The sequence below is a fragment of the Lingula anatina genome, chromosome 7, assembly GCF_051362555.1.
Source record: "Lingula anatina isolate TDL-2025a chromosome 7, LinAna3.0, whole genome shotgun sequence".
Classification (NCBI taxonomy): Eukaryota; Metazoa; Brachiopoda; class Lingulata; order Lingulida; family Lingulidae; genus Lingula; species Lingula anatina.
The window spans coordinates 6868927-6895788 of record NC_141773.1 but is presented as its reverse complement, the minus strand read 5'-3'; the positions used below and the strand labels follow the sequence as shown (position 1 = coordinate 6895788).

The 26862-nt window shown below is 35.4% G+C and overlaps 1 protein-coding gene across 3 annotated transcripts; it reads left to right on the top strand.

Moving 5' to 3' along the window:
- Positions 1–2078: 2078 nt before the first annotated feature.
- LOC106168188 (homeobox protein php-3) lies at positions 2079–25853 on the top strand. Of its 3 annotated transcripts, none has more exons than XM_013547155.2 (3): positions 2079–2187; positions 18490–19051; positions 24288–25853. In XM_013547155.2, exons 2-3 carry the CDS (start codon positions 18505–18507, stop codon positions 24524–24526), a joined length of 786 nt encoding a protein of 261 aa, XP_013402609.2. In that variant the 5' UTR covers positions 2079–2187; positions 18490–18504; the 3' UTR covers positions 24527–25853. The 3 variants fall into 3 exon arrangements, with proteins under 3 accessions (XP_013402609.2, XP_023933271.2, XP_023933272.2); XM_024077503.2 differs by lacking the exon at positions 2079–2187 and adding an exon at positions 10243–10441; XM_024077504.2 differs by lacking the exon at positions 2079–2187 and adding an exon at positions 14758–14894.
- The last annotated feature ends 1009 nt before the right edge of the window (positions 25854–26862 follow it).

The following is a 26862-nucleotide window of genomic DNA, read 5'->3' as shown; positions in this document are numbered from 1 at the left end:
ATAGCAATATAAGAAAAGGCTTTTGATGTAGAATTATTATCAAAATCCATTTCTGAGAACATAACATTTTCGCAAAAACTGAACTCGATTTAATCGGTAAAAAGTGCGCTTTTTGCTAATATCTTCACCGTAAATGAGGCAGGTTTTGTGAAAATATTTTTATGAATTCATTTCGATTCATTCGATCCCGACTTGAGATATAAGGTGAAAAATGGCTGTCAGTTAGTCAAATAATTTCTTATAAAGAGAAATCGTAAATAGTTTGATTTATTTATGACGGACATTGACAACGTTTTCCCTATATTTACGATAATTACCCAAGGCGTTAGTTACTCATAAAAACCAGGACATAAAATTGAGGACAAATGAAGACGAGTGAGTATCATACAGACATACAATAATATTAGATAAATGAACAACTTGAGAGATGTTAATTCTAATAGCTGTCCCCTCTATCAAATGAAAAAGAAATAAAATCATTATATACTAGCTAAATGCGCTTTTTCCAAAAGGTTTATACCGACTACACTAATTTTCAAACTGATACTAAACTTAATTTAAACTGACATGGAAACCACTCAGAAATAAAAACTAGACTAAACGAATCTGCTATAAAGATAAAAAAGCATAAACATGGAAATAGAATATCTTTTAAGTTATCTCTCTCTCGTTTAATATTTCTCTCTCTCTCTCTATCGAGCGCGCGCGCCACAGCCGTGTGCGATATGGGATTGAACATCATTTTGTGTGGCTATAAAATCCAGGTTGAATTACAACATTTTCTTAGTAATTTTTCTTAAATGTATTTCAAAAGTCAATCTATGCCTATGACTTCATAATAAATAAATAAATAAATAAAAGTATACTTCTGCTCTCTCTCCTTTCTCTCTCTCTCTCTTGTCCAAAATAAACATTTTTAATGTACCAATACACAACAATACCTTCACGAAAACATGCACATTTCTTTCCCTCTTTCTCCTTCTTTCTTTTTTTTTTTATTTCGATAGCCAGACAATCTGACATAAAGGCGATCTATCCTAGCACATTTGTCCCAGGTACCGTACACGACCACCAGCGTTTATCTAAGACGCCGTTGTCACCCGATCTTGCTTGGTGACAGCATCATTGTCGCTCAGTTCAGCGTGTCATTCGGGGGATGATTAATCGACTCATCCGTTTCGCTCGCAACATTTGTTGAGGTGAAGAAGTGATTTGGAGCGTGTAGAATGCCTTTGAATATTTTTTTGGCTGTTCTCTCCCTCTCTCTCGCCTTCTCTTTCTCGTATTTTTGATAACCTGTGATGACAATGAACACAAAGTCAGAGCACGAAGCGCCTACTTAGCCATGTAAACCATTTATTTCGGTCACGTGAACACGCGCTGTACTAGTAGATCCGTTTGATATTTCTAGGTATACCATTTAAAATGTAGTGATATATGTAATTTTTGTTATCTTTCCTATTCTATTTTGACTGCTTGAATTGCTGATTTCTGTGAAAAGGAAGTAAGAGTTTTCTTTGATTCTTGTTCTTCTGCTTTTAATTCACAATAAACAAAATATCTGCCTATCTACCAATATAAGGTAAAGCGGATTGCTTAATTAGCTTAAACATTTTATACCTTTATTTTCTCTAAATCAAAAGCCTCAAGACAGACATATCTGTGCTGTCAACAAAATTTTCACAAAGGGGAAATCAAATACAATTTACTTTTGCCAATATTTATCAAGAAACGGTTACATTTCTAGCAAATCGAGATTTTTTCTCCTTGCAGATTTCTCAGTGTCCTGCTTTTGGAAATTTAAAGATTGCAAGTGTCGTCTAACGAACTCATTGATTCCCGTTTGAGTAAAGATATCTGGGTTTTCTTAAATGAAAAACAGTCATTTAATTGAGCTAATATTTAGGGAAATGATATTAATAAATTAAGACCACTTTACTTACTGATAACATTCAACTTTGAGATGCATTCTTCAATTTCCAATAACAACCAACCTCAATTTAATACGAAAACATCAAACCCATTGACTGGACTATTTTCCGTCGCGCATTAATCACACGAAGCACTCCTTTATATATAGCGAGTATATTTGCGCCAAATCAAAACATTGTTCCAACAACAAATTACAAGATACGGACTTCGAGATAGCTGATACCGAAGTTTCCAAAGAATTCCACTGCTATAGCGGTAAGTTTTAACTTTATATTTATTTTATTTATACGGTGAATGAGACGGTTTGTGCCGTAACCCGTGACCTTAGACGACGATTTATTTCATTCAAGGCTACGTAGTTTTCAGTCACAGAGGTGCGATATTATGGATTTTTTATTTCTTCCGTATTCCCAATTGCGGCTGGTTGTAATAACTTAAGGAGTGTTAAACTTAATGTGGTCTCGAATATCCTGGTATACAGAACTAAGTTCATGTTTGGTTATTTACAAGATGCAGGAGTAGACTGCATTTGAACACGATTTTAATGCAACTACATGTACTAGGAGTCACATTAAAACACTAAGAAATCTGGTAGGACAGCAACATAATTCAAAGAACAGCACTGCCAATGTCCATGCTATTTTTAGCGCTATTAAATATACAAAAAGTCCCATGTCTATACAGTCCCATGTCATTTTTTTAACAAAGTTGAAGTATTCATCTAAATGATTCATGCATTTTAAAGTGTAACCCGTCCGTCTAAAATATATGTCATTTTATTTTATTTCACTCATTCTTTTCAAGAACGTTTTCTCCTTTTCCTCAGTTTTGAAAGATTAAAAGTTACGATTAACCTGTTGAAGTATAACGGCTGGGCTGGCCACCATACTATGTAAACGTTAAACAGGTTAAATAATAATCACAGAAAATACACTATTCATTATAAAACTGGCTTCAAACCCGCTGTTCTGTAGGTGTTAATTTGTTTTATTGATAATGTTAGTACGTTATGGACATTGGTGAATTGAATTCAGTAAAATCTCATTGTGTCTGCGGGATTTTCACGTTGATTCCTTAATCGGTTTATTACGGATATTGCGGAATAGTTCTAACACCATCAAGTTGTAAAATTCATGAGAAAATTGCCCAGACGAACGATCTGTTTACAATTGATGCATGATCTATTTTATGGTTTGTTATTGTCATTGGCATCACGTTGTTCAAAGCTTTGCGTCATTGTGATTTCCGATATTGGAAAAAAATCCAAAATCGGAACTCGGTTTAACAGAAAAGTCACGGTTGGTAGAACTTAGCTCAGAAAAGAAAAACAGAAATTAAATGTTTTCTTTACAAAAAGGTATTTGATAGCCTGCGCACGCCCGTGCATGATTTGTCATAACTCTACCGTATGCCAACTTGCTAGTGTCTCTAAGAGTAGCTGATCAATTGAATTCATTTTGATTTTTTTTTTTTATCTTACATGTAGCGATTTGCTTAGATTTTGTATTTTGTTTCACGTGTCAATAGAAATACTACCATATCACACATGTATAACAGCACTTTGTACGCGGCTTTAATACGCATGGTTGATCAATTAATTAAGAATGATTGAAAATTTTGATCAGTCCCTTACTGTATTGGCTCTAAAACGTCGTATTGATTAAGAAAACAAATATCCATGCATAGTAGTCACCTAGTGAATTACCAAGAAGGAAAATTACCCCCCCCCCCCCCCCCCCCCGTCTTTTTAGAGATCCACAGATTCAGTTACATCAGTGTTTGAGTGAAATAGATTTAGATTATCAAATATACTTGGCGCTAATTTTTATGCCTTGATTGAACAAGACTCAAAAAGAACAAATTTTGTTTGTAATTTCACAGAAATGACACAAGGAAGCTTGCTTTAAAAAAACTATTAAAATTAGCGACACTATATATTCTCAGATGAAGTAATCTCTACTTACAAGAGATAAAAAGCTTTAGGCCTCCGGCAATTTTTTTCCTTTTCGGGAGGGGATAAACCGATTCATTTTTATTATTAAAAACTTGGAATATAAATAAATTTATTTGATTATCGCTTATTTTGGGAGGTGCGATTCATTTCATCTATTTTTTATTTGATTTTATTTAATAAGAATGATTTTGGAAAGTCACGCATTTACACGTATTTATACTACTGTAGTTAAAATCAAGCTGCAATTTAAACCTCTTCCTATTTTTTAACGTTTTCTATTGAACACACCTGCAACCCATATTGTGCAACATTAAAATAATCTTTAGACGGATGCCTATTTGCAAAAAAAATTACAAGATAGAATGCCGCACTGTCATAAATGTATCAATAAATGGCAAGTGTAGCTTACATAACTGTGTAATTAAGAAACAAGCTACATGTAAAACATTAGTTCTGTAACACAACTCTCTTTTCAACGACTCCTACATGTACCTCACCTGCATACAACGATCCTTTTGAACAACTTCTAATTAACCGTTGGATTTACACGTATTTATACTACTGTAGTTAAAATACAGCTGCAATTTAAATCTCTTCCTATTTTTAAACGTTTTCTATTGAACGCACCTGCAACCCATATTGTGCAGCATTAAAATAATCTTTAGACGGATGCTTGTTTGCAAAAAAAGTTACAAGATAGAATTCCCGCACTGATATAAATGTATTAATAAGTGGCAAGTGTATCTTATATGTATGTGTAATTAATAAAACAAGCTACTTGTAAAACATTATTGTTGGTCGGTATATATAACACAAAAATCTTTTCAACGGCCCCTACATGTACTTCACCCGCATACAACAATCTTTTTGAACATCTCCTAATTAACCGACCTCTATCAAACCTTTGACTTAAACGAACTTGCAACCCATATGCTGCAATTTTTTAAAGAAGCATTAGCCGTGTGCTTGTTAACAAGAAGTTTTAAGAAAGAATGTCCGCATATATGTCATTGTAGTAAATGACACGTGTTTTTTTAATGTCCTAAACAAACAATCTGTTCAACGACTTTTACTTCACCCACACACAATAATCGTTTGGAAATTTTTTCTAATTAACCGTTCTCTGTTGAACTAACCAGAAACCCATATGGTGCCATTTTTAAAAAATCATAAGCGCTGTGCTTGTTAACAAAAGGTAATTAGATGGTGTGCCCGCGTATATATCAGAGTATAAATAAATGATGCGTGTATTAATTAACTACCCATGAAATTAAGGTAAACGTCCTCCGTTTGTCATGTTTAATCAGATCGTTTGAGATACGTTGATTTAGTAAAGAAATATAAAAAGATGTTCCTTTTGTGAAGTTGTCATGTTTTTCTGTTTGTGGGTTGGAACTGCTTACATGTGCGTTTTTTTCTGTGGCAACGTAATTAAACGTGGTGCATATTGGGTGCCAATATCACATGAGAGATTAACTGAAAATTAAAATATTCTTTTAATATCGACATATAGGAATTTTACTAAAGGATTAAAAACACCTAAAGCAAATCAGGAAATGAAACACATTAATGTCATTCAAATAATACGTTAGCATTTTTACCGAAAGAGAATCACTATGGAAAAGCTACTAAACCCTGGAATTCAGAGTTTTATCAAAAAGAGTAATGCACAAGGACAAACATTCCAAAAATAATTATAATTACAATTATATAACAGCAAACGAGGGTAATAATACTATATAACACTGCAGGAGCAGGGATGAAAAATGTTCTGTTTGCATATTAAAGATTTAAGTTTCTGAGCAGGTAGGAAGTCGGTCAACCCTAAGGATGATATTTGAAACGGTCAACCCCTGTAAAAAAGAACGCAGACATCGACGTCTCCTGTTTTAAACCTCAGCTGGCTTTTTCTCCACCGATCAAGTTACGGCGCAACTACGTTTTAATCAATTTAAGCCCTTATACTTAAACGCAATTTCTGTAAACGTTTCAAGATCCTTTAATTAGAGAAAACTGGCTTCTCTGCATTGGTTAATATTTCCGGCTGAAGACAAACCGATGTCTGTAAAAATGCAATTGATTCACTAGCAGACAAGCACTTCAGATAAATTCAACAACAAAATGACGTTTGTCTAGATCCAGTCAATTGCTTGCGATTTAAATAGATTGTACATGTATGGGCTGTTTCAATGCAATTAATTATGTCACATACTAGCAGTTTGAAATTATTCCGTATGAATGAAATGTGTGTATTTGAAAGGCACTGCAAGGTGGTCTGTTGTGCCTGAATTTACCAGACTCATGCAGGCTTCTAATTTCGAATATTAATTTGATGTTTCCTGTAGTAGTGCAGATTATTCCGTTTCTTTTCCTTATTACCCAAATAGATAAAAAATGTTCATATAGATATTACAGAATATAATAGTTTGAAAAAAAGGGAATAAAAGACCCTACTATGCATACTGGTTGACTTTTTCGATATCGATGTTGCTTATTAAAAAGAGAAGCAGACTATTCAGTGAAACAAGTAAACCATATGAATGGCAGTTATGTACGCGAAATAAATAAGTTGATAAAATATATATGTAAAATACAAAGCTACTAATAGGACCCTTATAATGATTCGTTCTTGATGTACAATGTACTACATGTAGTATATGTGTAAAGTTACATTGATGAAGTATGTCGGTAGCGCTAAACAGATTACGATCGGTTCGAAGTAAAGATGAGAAGCAAAATCAGTAGGTGCTTAATCGTGGTCTCTCAAGTTGCAGTGTTTTTTTTTTTTTCAGCGCAGACTGTTAGGCACTTTTTACTTCAGTTTAAAAGCTCAATCTTTTCAAGAGAACGTATCCGTTGACATTGGTCCTTCCTTTTATGCGTGGGGCTGTCCTGGTCGGTCAATTGTCGGCTTAATTCACGGATCAGCGAATAGCTACATCAATTGATTACAGTTTGAAAAAAAAAGGAACATAACCCGATTTTTTTTCGTCGTATGGCCTTTAAGAGTAACACACTGAACGTGTGAATTTTAAGGCGTGTTCTGGTGTGCGTGCACGCATGTTTACTTGATGCACGTGTCGGCGGAGTCGAGATGGCTGCAGTGTGAAATTTGCGAACAGTTGTACATTACTAGTGCTAAATATCGTTTCGTTACTCTTAGAAAGCTAAAGGTCCTTTTGGATCAACATTTCAATTTTGCATCTATTTCAAGGCGGCTATTGGCTTTTACTTTACTTTACTTTACTTGACTTTACTTTACTTTACTGTACAGAAAGGCATCCTTGCGTTAGTGATTATGGACACCTGATGTTAATATCAATATAAATACTATATACACCATATACTATGATAATAAAGACAAACATATCTTGAATGAAGGAGATATTGACGTCCGCGTATTCCGACATCTTTGATAAATGATTCATTGCAAAAACCGGCAGCAGAGTGCTAGGAAGATTTCACAGCAGAAACAACTAAAAAATGAATGCAACACCTTAGTGTAGAATAAAAAGACTGCTGGACAATTTAATGTAGATCGCAGACCAAAAATTTTCCCACTTTCAATGACATGGCATCGTTTTCAAATATCACCTTCAGCATTTAAAAGGCGACCGACTTTTTAAATAATTAATCACCTTTTGCAGAAGATTTTATTATCAATTATATACTAATAACACACCTCTTTCGCGTTTCATCAACACATACTGTGCTGAGACACGCCCATTTGGATCTGTATTCAGTTAAATATTTTTTATTCATGAAAGCGCAATGCATGAGCAGACAAAATAAAGGTCAAATTTATCAGCTGGAAAATAACTCATTATTTACTTAACAAAGTTTTGTCCATAATGTCCTGAATCTTGAGGCTTGCAATAGAATTTTAGAGGAGCGAATTAAGAATTAATCAAATATAAGATTATGATAGTTTGTAATGTATATACAACCCTATAGTATGTCCGTCTTCAGGTTATCCGGTGCTTTTCGACCACTTCAGGGCACACGTACGCATTTGAAAATCCCACTAAGTCATATTTTCTTCGTCTATTTATCCTACAAGCTAGCAATCATATTCAGACCTTGAAAGGTGTAAAATCCGTTAAATTAAAGTACCTGGTGTGCTCTGTTCTTTCAAAAATGTAGGTGAGCATGACATTGTTAGTGACTGGTCAGTCAGTCATTTAAAACTAGCAAATTGAATAAAAAAATGAAATAATACACCGACTTCATATGAACAAACAGGTCGAGGAATGATTCGTGAGTCAGACAATTGCTTTTCTCCCGAGAAATTTTTTGGCGATTATATTCTTTTAAGAGTACTTTTAATTTATATTTTGAAAATTGCATTTAGCTTTGCAATATTTTATTTTTTTCTGATTTTCTTCTATAGCTTATCTCCTGAGTAAACCAGCGTGTAATTCTTTTTTGACTTAAAACTTTTTAGAATGAAGTTCTTTTCTTTGTCTATTATTATGAAAAACCGTAAAAATTATCAATTGAATGACATCATTAGCAAATGCGGGTGGAGAGGAATCATTTTATGATAGATTAAATTAAAGGATGACTGCGAAATGCCTTATTTAAACGGAATAGTGTGAATATATTCTGTGTTCTTTGTGTGTTGTATACTGCAACACTGCCTCAGTAGTACTTTAACTGTTGCTACAGTTGTAAGCTCCCAGTTTTTCTTGTTCTTTTCGACGATGCTCTGTGTATATATTTATTTCTTCCTCATTTCCGTTCACTGCTATCCCATCTGCCTGTTTATAAATTGACTTAATTTGATAAAAACTTCTCAGCAAATTTTGTTGAATTTCAGAAAAGTAAGTGATAACAGTTTTATTCTGTACATCCTAATATTTTAGAATTTTTTAATTTATTTTCCTTCTATTCTTAGAGCACTCTCAAGTTATTTACTATTTCGAGTTTATATTTTGCGTACTTGTCAAGAATAAAAAAGATGTATTTGGGAACTTGATAAACTCTTTTCCTGACAACGGTCATTTATTGATGTCTCATCCGTGAGTATGTTTTTTACTCCATAGGAAATCTCCCTTTTCTAATTTGAAAATTGTATCCAGGCTAGTGGGTAGTTGAATTTGCAATGTAGAATTATCGGGCAAGTACTTAAAGTAACCCTGGATGATCTACTTGCTAAGGTGACCTTCAAAGATACTTATCATTTTTATACTTCCACGAATGTACTTGTATTCGCTTGCAGGTGCATGGGTATGTGTGTATTGCACGTGTGTTTGTGCGCGCGTGCGTGTTAGTGTGTGTATAGGAGTGACAGTTTATACATGGTCACCTGAGTATTTGTCGAACATGTCCGCTTGTGCATGTACCAATGGCTGCGTGGGTGGGTGGGTGGAATAGACGCAGTCCAAACGTCATCAGGTACATGTACATGTATACATTCGACCAAATGACGACGTTGTATGAAAAATGTAATTCAATATCAAACTCAAATTAACGTAATTACATTTACCTACAAAGTTAATACAGATAATTTTATGATAAGTATGTCCAACCTGAAAGAGTGATAACGAAGATAAAGCGCCGAGGGAGGGAGTTATAAAAGTTAGATTTTGAACACTTCACCTCATAAGAGCTCTTTCTGAAGTAGTCTGCAGTGGTAGCTAAAATAGTGACTTGAAACATAATCAGACGTGTTTTTTTTGTTTTATTAGATTAAATTAATCGACAGAATCTGGTGTTGATCAGGTGCATTTACATGAATCACTATAATATGCATGAAAAAGAAATATATATATATATATATATATATATATATATATATATATATATATATATATATATATATATATATATATATATATGAATCCAACCATTCAAAAATCATTCACCAATTTCATCTTGCAGTTACTGTAAAGAGAAACGATGCGTTTTTGATAATGGCTGATACGTGAAGTTTTTTCGCGTTTGAGAAGATGCGGCAGAAGATCCAATGTCACTTAAATCTAAATTCAAGGGAATCAGCGTCCGCTTGATTATCAATTGTTAAATCAAACCGTAGCAAATCCATTCCTATATTAAAGATTACACCACATAGATCAATAGTTGCAATTCACACAAAGCTGTCGTCCATTTACCCACGCCATGGCGATAAGTCCTTAAATTCCGTTACGTCCCCCAAGTCCTAGCTGACAATATCAAAGTAATAAACTAATCCATAGCCCTTGTAAAATACGAAAATAATGAACAATCGACTATTTATGGCTGCTATTGACTTGTATGCCTGCGAGAACGAGCCCTCTATCGAGTGTTTATGGCAGGGAGAACTGATAACGTTCTTTACTTAAGATACAAGAAGCGTCTCTGCATGAGAGGCGTTGGGATTAGGGACAGCATTTGGGAGATATTTTTTTCGGAAACCATTCTTTGGTTTGAAATCGTGTGGGTCAGTCGACCAGAATCTGCGCCGGCTTCTTGAAGCGTCAAAGTTGACTAGACGCTCGTCCGATTCTCCGAATTCGAAGATGAAAATGAAAAGAAGAATCCCCGATGAGGCTCGACATTGTGTTTTCTTCAGAGGTAAATTCAGACACACTTTAAGTCCAAAAAAGGAATCGTTTCAATTATACGTGTAGCTCTTTTTAGCTTTGTTCTGATGCTTTTTTGGTTCTGATGCTTTTTACGCGGAAAGATTGGTCACAAATAAACATATTGAGATCTAATGAAATTAAAGTAGGAGTTCAACAGGTAAACTGAGAAGCTCGACGACTGGCTGTATGACTTAAATTAACCTACATAGAAGAAAAGGGGAGAAGAAAAAACGGGCGGCTCATTTTTTAGACCATATGAGTTCCCAATCCGACTTAAGAATGAGTGTTTTTTTCTGAGAATTCTACGATTTTGTATCAAGAAAAGAAATAACAAGGGATAAACTCAGCCATTTTAGTTAGTTGCACTCTAGTGATTCCTATTTAGCCCATGTTTTAATCACTGAGCGTATTCGGTCTCACGTTCGGTATTCATTAACCGTTCAATGCATTCCGTCTGCATAACAGTACAATGTAGTACGCGTACTGGGGTTACGAACAGTCTACCGGATGGATACAATAAAACGCCAACCGACATCACTGAAAATACGACAGATCTAGAACTTTGCTAGGGGCTTTTTCCTTTCTGCTGCTATTTATTCCGTATAGTTATATTACCCTGCATTTTGAGGATGGGTCGTGGAAATCTCTCTCATCCCATTTTGGAGGGTAAATTAACTGTATCGTGAAAACGCAACCTGCGGATGTCATTTCAAGACCGCATATGGGGGCGACGGGATCTAAGCACACCCCACCATTTTATTTTGTTAACTACTTGTGTCATTAGAAGGGGTGGGGGTTTAGGACAGTCAACCGCCCCCCCCCCCCCCCCGATGGCCATTTGTTTTCTAAATGGTTACCCCCTCCCAGTTATACTTTGTTTCCCACATGCCTGCATATTAAGAGAGTGGGTCACATTTACGGATATAGTTCCTCTGTTTTATAGAACATGTGAAGCGTCAAACAAACACGTATGACAGCTAAAATTACGCCAGAGGAATTCATGTGGCCATAAGTATAAATTATGAGACTGGCGGATCCAGGGTTTTGCTTGGGGGAGGAGGGGGGGTCAAGGAGAAACGTTCGTAAGCAAGGAGAAAAATTTATAAAAGAGCGGACGATGGAAATTTACCGTGACCTGCTATGCACAGGAATGACTTAGTTGATTGATTTTGTCCCGTGAGGTTTATTATGCTGTTTCTGTTGGGGGCGGGGGTGGGGGAGGGAGCCGGAGGGAAAAGATAGATGTCGCTTCTACCAACGACGCGCTGCCAAGTTATCAAGTAGGCTTCAAACTCACAAGCACCTCGTTGCCGAGCAATAAATGTCGCGTCTGGAGAGGGAGATGAGAGAGAACGACAGCTCTTACTTTGCGCCACAATCAGACGTAAATTGCCGCGATATATAGATAGGGCAGGGGGGAGGTCTCAAAAATTCTTTTGGCGAAAAATAAACGAATCTCAGTGTTGTTAATTGCATATGGTGGGTGGAAGGAATGTTTAGTCCGAAGGAAGATATCAGTTGCTTTGGTGTGAACAATTACCATTCAAGGAGATGAGATTGGGGTTAGGGAATTGGGGGGGGGGGGGGGGGGGTGCTAACAGAACACTGGGAAATTTGGGTCAGCCTTGTGTCTTCATCACATATAATGGGAGAATTGGCAGGTGCCGTAATACTCTGTGTTCACAAAGAACACAAATATATATCTATACTGGTTTCAGATAGAGGGGCAGGTGATTTAAGTTTTATACCAGAAGTTTGTATAGTTTGGCTTAGGATAAATCCTTGATATTACAATTAAATGAAGTAAGCATTAGTCTGAAATATTGGGGATGTCTTTTTTTCTTTTCCGTTTTCTTTTTTTTTTTACTTGGACTACTACTGCTTCATTTAGAGAAATTTAGGGAAATTTAGAACTTAAAATTTTCTCCAATTTTCGGTCTCAGGTTGTTTCATGAGATCTGCACGTGGTGACGTCAGCAAGCAGTTTCCTAGTCAAAAAAAATCCCAGAATTGTCATCTCTTGACAAAAATCCTGTAAAATTGCATTTTTAAAACTCATCTGCCTGAAATGAAACTCCTCACCTCGCAAAACGAAACAAAAGAGAACGGAAATCCTCCGAGCATGCCCAAAGTATCGCGTATTTTGGGGATTATGATTGCTTTTGAAGGCTTTAGTGTAAAACGAAGTGCAATCTCGCAAGATTTGTAAGATAGTTTGGTAACATAATGACCAGTTAGTGCGTGCAGGCTGCAACGCACAAAAGTGTGAATAATAAATAGCGTATTTTCAGGCAGTTTTCATATGTGTTTAATTACAGTCTATTGCACCATATTTCACTGCAGTTTGGAGGGTCTCTTTTGCATTGCCTTCTAAATCTTTATTCACATCATTTACAGTTTCACCCTCTATCGTTAAACAGTTAACCCCACCCCACTCGAATTATTTTCCGCAAGTTTTCTAGTGTCCAGTGACGTCACGCGGTGGCAACGGCCTCGTTTTACAAGTAGGCTGTGTTAGATGATTCCCACTATTTAAGTCATCTAGTGATATAAGAGTCAGTGACTCTACCAGACGCATGGAGTTAGACAGTGAGTCGGTGGGATCTAGCTTTTCTTATATTATGAAACACACCAGGGTGATAAACAACCTTGTAAACAAACGGTGGCAAGAAGGAGACAGCGCCTGTTAGCGCTTATCGCTGTAGTAATAAAATTTAAAAAAAAGAGAAGGACACTTTAAATCCTGTTCTTACCCAGTCCAATTTGGTTCCATTATGAGTCTGGTTAATAATTTACTCTTTTCGAATATGAATGACAGCGGGTATTAATAAGGGTGTCCAATGCGACTCGTCGTTCTACCTCGAGTGTCAGGGCACTATAGAGCTAGTTTGCTCACTATACCTTTCCATATGTTAGCTTTACAGTGCTTTACGGTATTGCTGGTGTGGGTTATATATATATAATCAAGATCGAGCTGGCAATGCCGAAATCTAGAGCCTATGGAAGTCGCTCACTAACTGCAAACCAAGAGACCTATTATTATTATTGAAACAAAGACGTGTTATTTAGGTGAATAATGATTTCATGTTATCCTGTATAAATGGTTTTGCATAATACTTAGTTTTATTTAGTGTGCACAAGAATTTCTTGTAATAGCAATTAAAACGATTACCGGCATGCACCCGGTTCTGTTGATGAAATATGAGGACATTTTGCCGGAAAATTATTTTTGGATGTTCCTTTACTAGTAAAATAGGAATTCCTCTCTTTAATTGTCGCTTTTTAAAGATAAAAAAATCCACTTTTACTTGAACATTTTTGCTTTAAGGGCTTCTACAACCAATGTTGATGATAAGAAAGATAAAATTTAATAAATATTAAAAAGAGTATGCTAAATAAAGATACTCATGACGCTTTTGCCAACACAAGTATTAACGCACGTGTACATGAGGACACTTTAAGATAAAAAATAGCGTAAACAATTTTTTCTAGAATGATTTTTAAACACAAACTGATGATAGTGATAGAATATAATAGGCAATAAATAGATAAATGATAATAACATATTTTTTGCTACACTGAATGCTACAAATGGCTATTCTGCAATTCAATTTGAATGTTTGTTTGTAAAAAAAAAATTGAAATGGGTTTTGAATATAGCAATATCTGGGAAAATGCAAACCGCTATGTTTTTGGTAAATTATGAACATCTTTTGAAGACGTATACTTGTATCAACTAACTGAAATGTTTGAATGGTTTTTAAATGATGGTATTTACAGAAGGCGAGTGGGCGTTTTTTAAGTACGGCTTGAACAAAAAACAGTAATACAATGATACAATACGAAAAGAGAAGCATTCAGCTCATAAACAATTTAAATCGAACGTTGTTAAGAATGTCAAAATTGATGATATAGCGGAAGTGAAGATGCAACAATTTTATGCTCTGTATCAGGTCGTTCCGACTATTACCACCCTCATACAAACTCAGATTGACAATAAACGTAGAAAAAGATCAAAGACCCCATCAGACATTTCCTCATCACATCTTGCAAACATCCACTCTCTGGTCGCCTTCGAACATCCCAATAAAAAGACCACAAATTTTATTGATTCTTGTTGTATAGAAATGCACCGACAGAACACGCAGTTCTACTACGATGACTAATTGAAATAGATTCGGAAGCCTCAAGTATAACAATATGGGCCTTTAAATCTGATCGGCTGCCTTTGAACTTGTGAGCTCGTAGGTGATTGGCTGTGAACGACCCACGTGGTACTTCAGAGGTCTCGAAAGTAGTTCCTAACCTTAAGCTATTGAGATGAATTAAAGTAATTGGAAGTGATGCTTCGCACAAATCAGAGCCCCGTGTTTTATTGCTTAAAAGGGACTTAAAGTTTTATTTTACGACGGCATCGTGGCAGTTTCAAGAGTTTGAAGAAGGTAAGCGGGTTGCACTGTGAATATCAAATCAGATTGTCAATGACAGGTTTAGTAGGGCCATGCTGTAAACTGCACTTCTTAGCATGACATGATTTTAAAAGGAAAGCATGACGCACAAGTACGTTTTAAGATTTTTTTTCGTGCAGGAAGACTTCAAGGCTACTCATGTGTCACTATCATTTTTGACCCTGTTGAGTGTTTGGCATGATGGCATGAACATGCCTAGCCACACCAAACCTTCAAAAACCATGTTTACTAAGCATACGTTTGTTTACCATGCAACATTGATAGAGTTCATAAAGTCACCGCCAGAGGTCAGCAGTATAAAGGGATTCCTTCAACTTGTGAAAGAGGATATCCTTAGGATCAAATGAACTGTGCATTATGCATAACTTCTTTCGGATTCAGAGCCGGTTCGGTGTTTTCTCACTCTTATATATTTTAAGATAAATGTGTAAATAGTGTCTTGCTGGTAAATGTCTAAAAATTAATTCATTAATTAACTGTTCTTTTAGATATAGATGCATCTGTTTTTACTGCCTTTTTACTGTTGAGGGAAAACATCTATAAAACAGAAAACAAAAGCAGGAACAGAGAGTATATGTAATTTGGGTATTCATTTAAAACTTTTTGGAGAGATAGCTTTACATAACAATTAAACAATGGGCGAGGCTTCCGGATAATTCATATTTTTTACAGCATAATTACATGGTTATTCTTATACAGCAGTGAAGGTATAGGTACTGGTATGACGTAACAGTTCGAGGAACTCACCTAATAGTCAACGGAAATTGTTTACGTCTAATAAGTCATCAAAGGACACTAGTTCAATTTAGATAAATGAGCAAATGAGAATAATAAATGAACCGATAATTTTAAAGTAGATAAATACATTATTCAAATTAACATGGTAAAACAGATGATATTTGCAAAAAAAAGAAAAGAATATGTGTGGAAAAAGGAGCGAGAAGATAACACAAATTAGAGACAATTGAACATATACTAGTTGTATATGTAGATGTTGGCAAGAGAAATAAGAAAAAATAACATGCAAGATAAATAGGCAAATGAAGGATAATGTCAACAATATATCAACATATACATGTGTTGTAATAAAATTCAGTTCATTAAATCAGCTTTAAGCTGAAATGAGTGTCAATCGATATAGCTTTCCATAGAATATAAGAAAAATCGGACGTTTACGTACACACATCACCGCGTATATCTACTAGTACGGAAGAACCGTTTTACTACGTCGTGGGTGACAAACCCCAAATATTTCTTTTATTATATTTAAATGAAACCAAAGCTTAGTTTTTTTTCAAAGGGGAAAAGGTGGTTGTCAGAATTTTTTTTTTGCCTGCTAAAAAAGACAAATGACAAGACTGCGGTAGCCATTGCAAAGTTTACACGATTCTCTTCGGTTTTCAGCGTTCTTGCCACCAAAACAAATATTCCCCTCACCCCCTCAACCGCGCAACTACCGAGGAGGCCATTAGTATTGTTCAAGTTATAAATGAGACCCGAGACTTTGAAAAGAAGTCGAAATCCACGGACAGTCCTTGACGCCACCATGTTGTGAAGTTTTATTATAGATATACATTCCACTGGCTCTCATAGTTAAAGGGACACAGAATTTTGGCCCGGACTGTGTATAAATGACAATCCAGTTTCTGCGGTCCTGGTTCATGGCAGACGACTTTGTAACAGAAGCGCGAAACTGGGGATCGGAGGAAAAGGGGTTGCACACGCATTCAAAGTTAGATCAAAGTGTAGCGTCCTCTTGCGGTACAATTACTCGTGATTTATTGAGCGATGTAAGCGGTTCTCTCACCCACTCATTAGAAATATAATCGGGACAGAACAGTGAAACTGATACGATGTGCTATCCCGCTCAGTCAAGCCGTTTGACTGCGACTTGGGAAGGGAATTGGCCTTGTTGGAGAAGACACTACTGTTCGATAGTCAATTACGATAATTAACTGTTATTCAGATTTAATCTGTGGCTTTATACTTTCGGTCGGTAGATATAAAGTTGTCGTTTGTGTATCTAAATGCAATTTAATTACACTGGGCATTACTGTAATCATTATATTAGAAGTGCTATATGCGTTTGTCTTAATTGATTTTTTTATTTTAAAATGTTTCATAGAAAATAATAAAAACACGGAGGCGACAAAAAAGACAATTTGTAGTGTTTTGTAATATCAATAGAATGGTTTTCATTTTGTACTAGGTAGAACTTGAATAATATGTTAATGCTGCGCCGAAACGAATTTATTTCTCAATCAGGCATAATTGAAACAAGATTGTTTTCAGATGCGAAGGTAACAAACAATGCTAAGGAGAAACAAATGAATATCTGAATCAGCAAACAAACACATAGAATGATTGACAGCTTATAAGATTAGCAAACAAATGAACAAAGAGATTGATCAAACGTAAAAATAAATCAATAGGCAAATACTGTAATATGTCCATCACAAGCACATGTCGGCCGTATGACCATCACGTAGAGATTGCTAGTACCTAATCATTAGTATCTTTTCAATGTACTTATGTGTTTCCTGAGATTCTAAGAAAAAATAAATGACTAAACTTGCATAATTGGGTAGAAACATAATTAAAAAATGTAAAATAAAACCAGATATCAATAAGAACTTTTAAATGCCAGGCAGAGGCAGTTTGTAAAAACATATATTCGCATGGTTATACAAATAATCACTACTCATCCACATTTCGGCTAAATTAGTCGGAATATTACAGGGCTCTTTAAAAATGTCAACATTGGTAAATATTTGTAAATCTCTTCTCTTGCATGCACCAGTACTCAATTAGAGCGTAACGTTATCCGTATACACTGTAGAACAACAGCTTTGATTTTAATAAAATACTCGAGACAATTTTTCTTTGCTTTATCGTTTTGACCGTGTCTGCAAAGAATGATGAAGTTCCAAAATAGGATAATTTTAAATATACATATCATATTCTAAGTTACAATGTCAATGCCAAAGTAAGCACATGTATCCCGTTGTAATTATATGTATGTAGTTAATTGCCTTTACAATGAATGTCCTGATTCGGAAATTCATTTTTCATACCTATTTAAATGCACTGCTTATTTTTCATATCAGTTTATTACCCCCTCAATCAACACATTCAAATCAAAACCAATTGAAAGTAAGTGCGATGTCTGAAATCGGAGGGCGCACTGATAATTGAGCAACATATCAAATATGATGATAATAATTGAACACCTACTGAAGGCAAAAAGTTCACAATGTTTGCTCCTTTTCTGAATATGTATTATTTTGCCTGTTACATTAGGTGTTCCCCCTTAAAATGAACTCGCCCAACGTCTAGCCATTGCAAGGCATCTTACAGAGTTTTTTGGAACTTTTTTCTTAAAATTGCTTTCGATCGTTTGCTCCCCCTTCTCTCCTATTCAGGGGAACCTGGTCAACCCAGATGTATTAATCCATCAGTGGAATTTGGTGTGGGAGAGAATTTTTGTCTTAGTTTTTAGACAATTGGACTTATGGCGTTGTCATTTTCTCCCGAATTTCTTACATTTTCTTCTTTTTTTAATTTCCAGGTGTTACACCTTTAGATGAACTCGTCCAACGCTGCGTCCATTTTGCAGCGAACTTCTGGCGTGCAGACGACATATCAACAAGTTCCTGCCATGAGCTGCGGCATGATGCTGTCGTCTGCGCCACCACCGCAGGACATCACGAGGCGTCCCCTCATGCCGGCACAAAATGGATGGAACTACAACCCGGCCCCTGAAAACACAGGGTACCTGCACCACCACGGCTCCTATAATCTCACACATTACCCAAATGTTCCGAATCCGCACAAGAATCCTTATGGACATTTTGGTGGAGGGGATTTCCTCCCAAGCTGCCAACAGATGCAGATCAGTCCCCTGCCCACCCGAGGGGCGATGGTTCCCCTTTATGGGGACACCTCCATGTACCCGAGTAACCCCGCCGGGGTCCCCGTGTCCCATGGGGCGCATCCAGGGGTCCACGGTGGTATGTACTCCAGTGCGGAGCTGAGTCCCACACTACAGGTCCAGACTGCTGCTTACACAGGGGACATTTCAGTCTCGTGCCAAAATAATAATTCCAGCGGATCGGAAACCTCCTCTTCAGGTAAATTTTTATCTTTTTATATAAGAAACAAAGCAGAACAAAAAAGCGACGTATTTAGAATGGTTTAGAATGTTGTTTTTGCCAACCTGAAATACAAATGTCTGTATATCTTCGCTTGTTTATTTATTTATTTATTTATTTATTTATTTATTTATTTATTTATTTATTTATTGTCTTTTTATTCTTTTATTTATTTATTTTTATCTATTCATTAATTTATTACGACGAACTCTTAACTGACTGGCTCATCATACCATGTGTTTAGACAGACAGTATGTCTAATTAAGTGCCCTATACTCCATAAACAAACCTGTTCAGAAATTTATCGATTGTTTTGGAAACACACATAGGCTTAGGCCTACTGACAAGAAGTAACATTATAGGATGAAAAAATAATAATACTGATATAAATAAACAACAACAAGTGTTGAAGGTAAAATGTTTTAAAAGATAAAAGGATACAACATTATGTGATAATAAATATTAATTCATGCCCTTGTGAAAGTGAACATGTTTAAATCGGCGCACGTAATACAATTAAGAAGCCTAATTTCAGATAAAACATGGCCACAGATAAAATGTGAAAAGCAGATGCTTGAGTAAATAAAGCAATGAGTGAATAGATAAAGTTTATAAATATTTTCTAATGAAAGTTAATTTTTTGAAAAGATAAATAAACTTTATAGATATACTTTTTTATATTTGCTTTGCTCAAAACGCATAACGCGGCCGATAAAGATGAAAGTGAATACAAATATAATATTTTTTAAAGAAAAAAATAGAGAACTCACGGTTTTCTGCCAAGGTAACATTACATGCAAGTAATCTGTTATATTATTTGTTGCTTTAAGTCAATTATTTATTTATTTATTTATTTTGAATTAGTCAAACATTCTTATTAAGATAATATCCCAAATGTTATTATAATTCCCATCATATTAAAAAATATATGCTGGTACATTCAAACGTAATGACAATTAAAAAAAAAAAACAAAACATTTCTATAACTTTCCTCACCAGTAAGTACTCACCAGTGATGAAAAGAGGAACAAATTAGGGGCACACTCGGGGTTCACAATATTTATTATTAATAACTATATAAACTGTCATACATGTAATATAGACACGTGTACAGTGCAACACGAGTTACACTAATAAATAAATAAAGTAAATTGCAAATTCACAGAGAAAAAAGTGGATCAGATAAACAAATGAGATTGATATTGGACTAAGTTAGTGCATGTATACAGAATTAAATATACACAGGGCCTATAGGTAAGCGGCCAACAAAACTATTTCTTTTATTGACATTTGTGGTCAATTTCATAAGGCTGTTAAACCATACTTGAAGTCAACATTGAATATTTGAGGCATTTTTCCTTATGAGCTAAATCAGATAAAAGTGTGTATAGATTTTAAATAAAAATAGAACTACAAAGTGATAGAATAAAATCAATGATTTCCATATTTAAATAGATAAAGCATATCACATATTTTACCGGAGCATTAACGATTTTGTTCATTGATTGCGTTCGTTTTTTATTGAACAATATATACATGTGTTGAGCTTACAGCACGCTCCGTGGAATACGATATAAATATAGAAAAATCTCAATAAAAGGGCAAAACGCATGCAGGGTTAAAACAAAAATAGATATAATTAGGAAAAATAACATCAATAGAACAAAGGGAGAAATACAGTATCAGCTGCTATCTTACTGTAAACCAGACGTGCATCAAATCTGTACCCAGTGGTCTCCATTACGCGGGTATAAAACCCGATTTCACTACGCCATCCTATCATTATAAATCATTACATCCCCCTCTACCTTATGATTATAGTGTCGATTTCACCGGCTCCGAAAATGAGTTTTTGTTGTGGCTGTGAACAGTTGGTTTATTATGGTTGATGAGAGGGGTGTGCGTGTTCTCTTGCGGGCATCTAGTGCATTGGTTGTAAGCATGTGAGAGTTTTTTTTCGTATTGTCTGTCTGTCTGTTTGTCTGTCTGTCCGTCAGCCCGCCCCTCTGTGGCCTGTCTATCAGTTTTCCTGTCTTGTTTCTCTCTCTCTCTCTCACTCTCTCTCTCTATTTCTCTCTCTCTCTCTCTTTCCAAGCCGCCTTTAGAGATATCTACTGAACAGCGGGACGGGGCCACTTTGGAATCATTTTGATTCTATTACAACAACGCGTCTCTGAAAATCATTGAAGTCCCTGAAAGTTCCTTATGATGCCCCATCTATTTCCAAGTACCCCACTTCGTATCAATTTGTACGATACATATTCAAATCTAATCGCTTCAAAATACTTATCAGTATGGACACGTTTTATCCCATGCCAGGCCGTCTAGGTGTGCCCACATTAGTGACTTAAAGTAGCGTCAAGTAGCGCGGAAGTTGAGGTAGCAAAGTGTAATTAAGACATTGAAGAAATGACATATGTCTCTTGATACCAATTGCCATTTGCAGTATGTAAGGTGGTGCAGCAATGTTAGGGAGACAGAGAATATAAAATTCTTTACTTCAAGAGAGTTCAATGTGTAGCTACATGTAACACGTTGAAATATCACATGGAAGTTTTATTATTTAGAAAACTAAAATTAAGTGGTCAGTTAATGCTGTAATTCTGTTTGGAAGATTTTACTTAAAAATGAAATTGTTTCATAACATGATTCGGTATGAAGCAATACATGAGGTAAAATGCAACATAGTACAATAGGATTCTAAACATTCCAATACTATGTAATTGCCTAATGTATTACAGAAAAATAATTAGTTCCCAAAATGCAGTGTAATAAATGAGTAACTCGAGTAAATTAACAAGACAGTTAAAGCACTCAACTAAAAAAAGCAAGGAAACCTTTCCACGTCAACATTGAAGTGTAATGTATGCATATTTATGGTTCTTTAGTTTTTTTCTGGTCTTTTAAATCCATCATTGCTCAATATATTTTTTTCAGTTATCGTTCTTACTGTAATATAATATTTCTCGTTTTTTATTTTTGCCTCAACAATTGAAAAAAAAATCTCAATGGAATAGCTTTGAAGGATGTGGAATGCATAGTAAACAGATCCTGGCACTTGTACACCACGTTCAAAGCAACTTTAAATATCAGCCCTTATTATTTGTGTTATTTTCCTACTCCTCCGTGACCGATTAATACAGATAAAGATGTTATCTAGGGCCTATTAACGCTCAGCAAATATACAGAGGAGCATTTAAAACGCTATCACGATTAACTCATCCTCATCTTTCTCTCGTTTTTGCGACAGAGTCATCAATTTATCAAAATATGCGCTCTTAATTTCCATTAAGTTCCTATTTGTGGTGACCCTACCCGTCAGGGGTGTATCAAGATTAATACCGGTAACACACTAGAGCACCAAGCGTGGAAAGTATGACAAGCAGATAAACCAACATAAATCTGATGCCGAGCAATTAGTTATAGATGAGCGACATCAGGACGAGAAATCAGACACATCTCTTCGTCTATTAAGACTTGAAAACGGTTACGGGATATGAATTGACATTATTACTGCATGTATTATTAAATACCAGTTCACGCGAACGTTCTTATGGTAAAAACAGAACAGGGTGAGGGGGAGTGGGGGTTGGAGTTGGGGCATAATATAAAATTGGCAGAGTTTCTGAGAAATACGTAATAGCAAAGTGGCCTTTTTTAAACGCACGAAAGACATTGCAATTGGTAAAATGAATACAGTGTTTGTGTTTATTTAATGATATACACTATCTATGTACTGATTGAAAAATTACAACGCATCTAATATTGCACACCATTAAACAGAGACATGTAGCCAGATATAAATATCAACATTTCTTCACTTGAAATTTTAAGACTTTGCTAAGCTGATAAGTCAAATATATGTCTAACTGCAGTGATTAGAATAGCATAAAATCATTCACATGTTTACAAAAAGAAAGAAATATATTAGACTTGGGGTGGAGGCATTTTAGGAATTACTTCACAAATTCCCTTTAGTCAACTTTCATCTTTCCTTGAGCTTTAGTGCCATTCCTATACGTGTGTTTAATACATGGTCCAATTTTGATTTCTGAAATAAGACTAATTATGACATACGACTCTCGTACTGCGCACAAACACGCTCATTCTTCAATAGAGATTCTACGCGTACTTCCATTAAAAACAAATGCGTTTTCAAGAACACACGCAGAAAAAATCCTTCAACCCAGAATCGCACGTGTACACACAAAGAATCCTCGAGCACACTTTAAAGTGAGAAGCAAAGCGTAACATGTCGCTCGCGCATCAAAATGTCGTCATCATTATCCGCAAAATGTGGAAAACGCTTCAAATTGGGCCGCTATGGAGGGTTTCTCAAATTAACTAGGACTAGAAATGATGAATCCTCCTACCTTGAGATATTATAAACCCATCAGAAAAGCTAGCGAGGCCGGGAGGGAGGGAGAGGGAAAGAGCAAGCGGAAATGTTAACCATGGGAAGTCATATTTCATCCATTTAAAATGGTGTGGAGATGCTAAAGAGGTGTAAGATACATATTGTGTTGTGGTGGGGGGGGGGGGGGGGTAGGAAGCGAATGGCTTTCATTTGTGTGTGTACTTATTTTATATCAAATGCACACTGTCAATAACTGATGCTGCTATACAAGGTAAATGAAAAATAAAACGATCTATTAACTTCAGATGTATTTTAATATAGTTTGACTTGAATTGATAAATTGTATTTATTGTATTTAGGAGAGACAGTATAAACATTTCTTTAAAATCAAAATTCCCTGCGAAATAAATCAAATCATGGAAAATGCACCTTGAAATTGATAGCTACTTACAGTTCAAACACAAAATAGTCTCAGAGCATTGCAGCACAAAACAGAGTGGTAGTCATAGATATGTGTAGAGTCTATATATAATGTCTTGTTTTATCTTTGTGGTGAAAATGTGTTTCAAAACAAAAAATCATACACTGCCTTGTACAATAATAATAATAATAATAATAATAATAATAAAAGTAGTGTAGCTTCTACTACTACTAGTGCTACTACTACAAATACTAATGTTCATCCTCATCATGACCATTGTTTAAATATTATTATTATTATTGTTATTATTATTATTATTTCACACTTTATGAACCACCTTATATGAATAATAAAAAGCAGATCAGCGGGTTTGCTTCATTAGAAACAGCAACCGATGATTACCAACCAACTAATCACCATGTACTTTTTTACTCCAGAACCAGCAAAACAACGTAAGAAGCGGAAACCTTACACCCGCTACCAAACCATGGTCCTCGAGAACGAGTTCCTCAACAACGCCTACATCACGCGGCAGAAACGCTGGGAAATCTCCTGCAAGCTCCACCTCAGCGAGAGGCAAGTCAAGGTCTGGTTTCAGAACAGGCGAATGAAAAGAAAGAAACTGAACGAACGCGCAAAGGCGTTGTTTAAATCCGAAGACATTGTGGTGCGTTGACGTTGTGTATATATTGAAACCCGCACCAGTTAGTTGTACATTCTTTATTTGTTTATATCACAGAGTGATGTAGTATAAAAATGGCAATTGCTGATTAGAAGTTCAGAGCGCGTGTATCGTCACAAAATGTGGGGGTGGGGGTGGGGAGGGTGTCTATGTTGTTTAAACAGAGGGTTTAAGCTGTATGCCATTTTAGTACTGATGATTATATTTATATGAGCCAAAAAGAATAATCAACAGAGATACATGTAAATACATGTATAAACAAACAGAATCATGATGAAAGGAATGGTCGCTCTGTGCATTTATTGTAAATATTCTAATAATCCTGATATATGTACATGTAGTTAAGTGGGACATACTGTATACAGTTGCTGTAAATACAACGGCAAAACAGGGGAAACGGTGCACTTTTTTCTTTCAATTTTCGCAATTTTAGGAACGTAACAATTAAGTGAACAAAATGTAGCCCAACCAAGAAAACATCGAATTTCCGATGCCAATCGGGTCAATTATTTTGAATACATTGTTGATATTTTTACTTCTTCGAAATTGCTTATTGTTAAAGTAATGCCACGACAATGGATGTCCTGAAATACAGCTTACGGATGCAACACAGTTAGTTCTGTGTTCTTAATTGTGATGACGAAATACAACACCTATTTAGGTATTCAATTGAACGAAAGCAAAATATATTTCAAGCAGCGTTATCAAATAGTAGCCAGGTCTATGGCGGTTTATGAAGATATTTAGTATTACAGCCAATGAAATAGTTTCAAGGGATTAGCTTGTATTTAAATACTGTGTCAAGAATTTGGTTTTTTTGTTTTAAGACTGTACTGTATGTATATTAAAAAGTTTTTAGCATGACTCCTCTAATATCCAAGGAATCTTTTGGCTAATGAGTTACTTTTCGAAAGTTTTGGTCAAATATGCAAAATGGCCAATTTAAAAAGAACAGAGATATAAAGCTACTAGAATAATTATTCCAATGCTCGAAGATCACTTGTTTATTTTGGAGTTTGGGACTACTAGAATATTTGGTTTAGTGAATCATACTTTTCATTGGGGAAGTAGAATTTTATAGTTGTATATAATTATTACATATTTGTTTTCTTTTTCTTTTATTCTTGTTTAGAAAGCCACTTAATGCCATACTTTTAAAGATAAATTTGGTGAAAAAAATAAACAATTTTAAAATAAGAATTTCTTTATCATTTTCATTTACGTGTGGCTTATCAAATCTGAATATTTAATTTTTCAATTGGTCATTTTAGATACACCTGAATAATCTGTCACGAATAAAACTGAATTAGGCACAAGCGTCGCAGGTTTTTCTGGCCTTATTGTATTTTATTTATTTTTAAATATTTTTCAATGTTTTATGGACATAAATCTAATTAATATTATTCGATGACTTAGATAATACCTGGTTGTTTTGAATAACTTTGGAATTTCGGAATGCAACAAGCAATTGGTTGCCTCGGCTCGTTTGGGGTTGAAACAAGAAAATGTATAAACTCAATTTTCTTTCATAAATAGAAAATTACGTTGTGTAATTCCATGTGTAAATTTTTGGTTAGACCAAAGACCAAAAGCCCTTAATTGATTTTCAGGGTAATTCTTTATCATGATGTTATACCTGATAACATACTTTTCTAGTGACGTATTACGAACTATTATCTATAAATGTTATCTTTGATTGACCTAATACCTCCCTCCAAAAAAAAAAATAATAATAAGAAAACTGATGTCCATTTTTGACAGCAATTGTAGGTATTTTAGCAAAGTAAAGTTCAACATGACGAAGTAAGTGCAATTTGAATGAGAGAAGAAGGGAAAGAGAGATTGAGAAAGGGAATTTGGGAAGGAGGGAAGAGGGAGGGTGACAAGACGGAAGAAAATACTTAATATAATGTGAAACGGGAAAGCGGAAATAATCAAAAGGCATCTAATCAAACATGCCCGTTTTCTCCATTTCATCAAAATCTCGCCGCAAAAGATGCATAATATTTCTATTTTAAGTCCCCATTCCATTAGCAATACAACGTGACAATTAAACTCCCATTTCCCAATTCAAAACAGTCAAGTAAATTTAAACTGTATATCTTTCAAGCTTATTTCGTCCCCGTTAAGCGTTCTAACATAACCGTTTCATTCAGAAGACGACCGAGGAGATGTATGGCGATAAATGGCCCGATGTAACCTCCTTAAGCTGACAAAACGGAGCGCGCAGACACCTTTTAACACTGTGTCGGTGACTTCAAAGGTTGATCCTTATCTTAATTGTATCGTATGTCATTGCAACGAGACGCTCTCTAGGGCTCTTGAAGCGT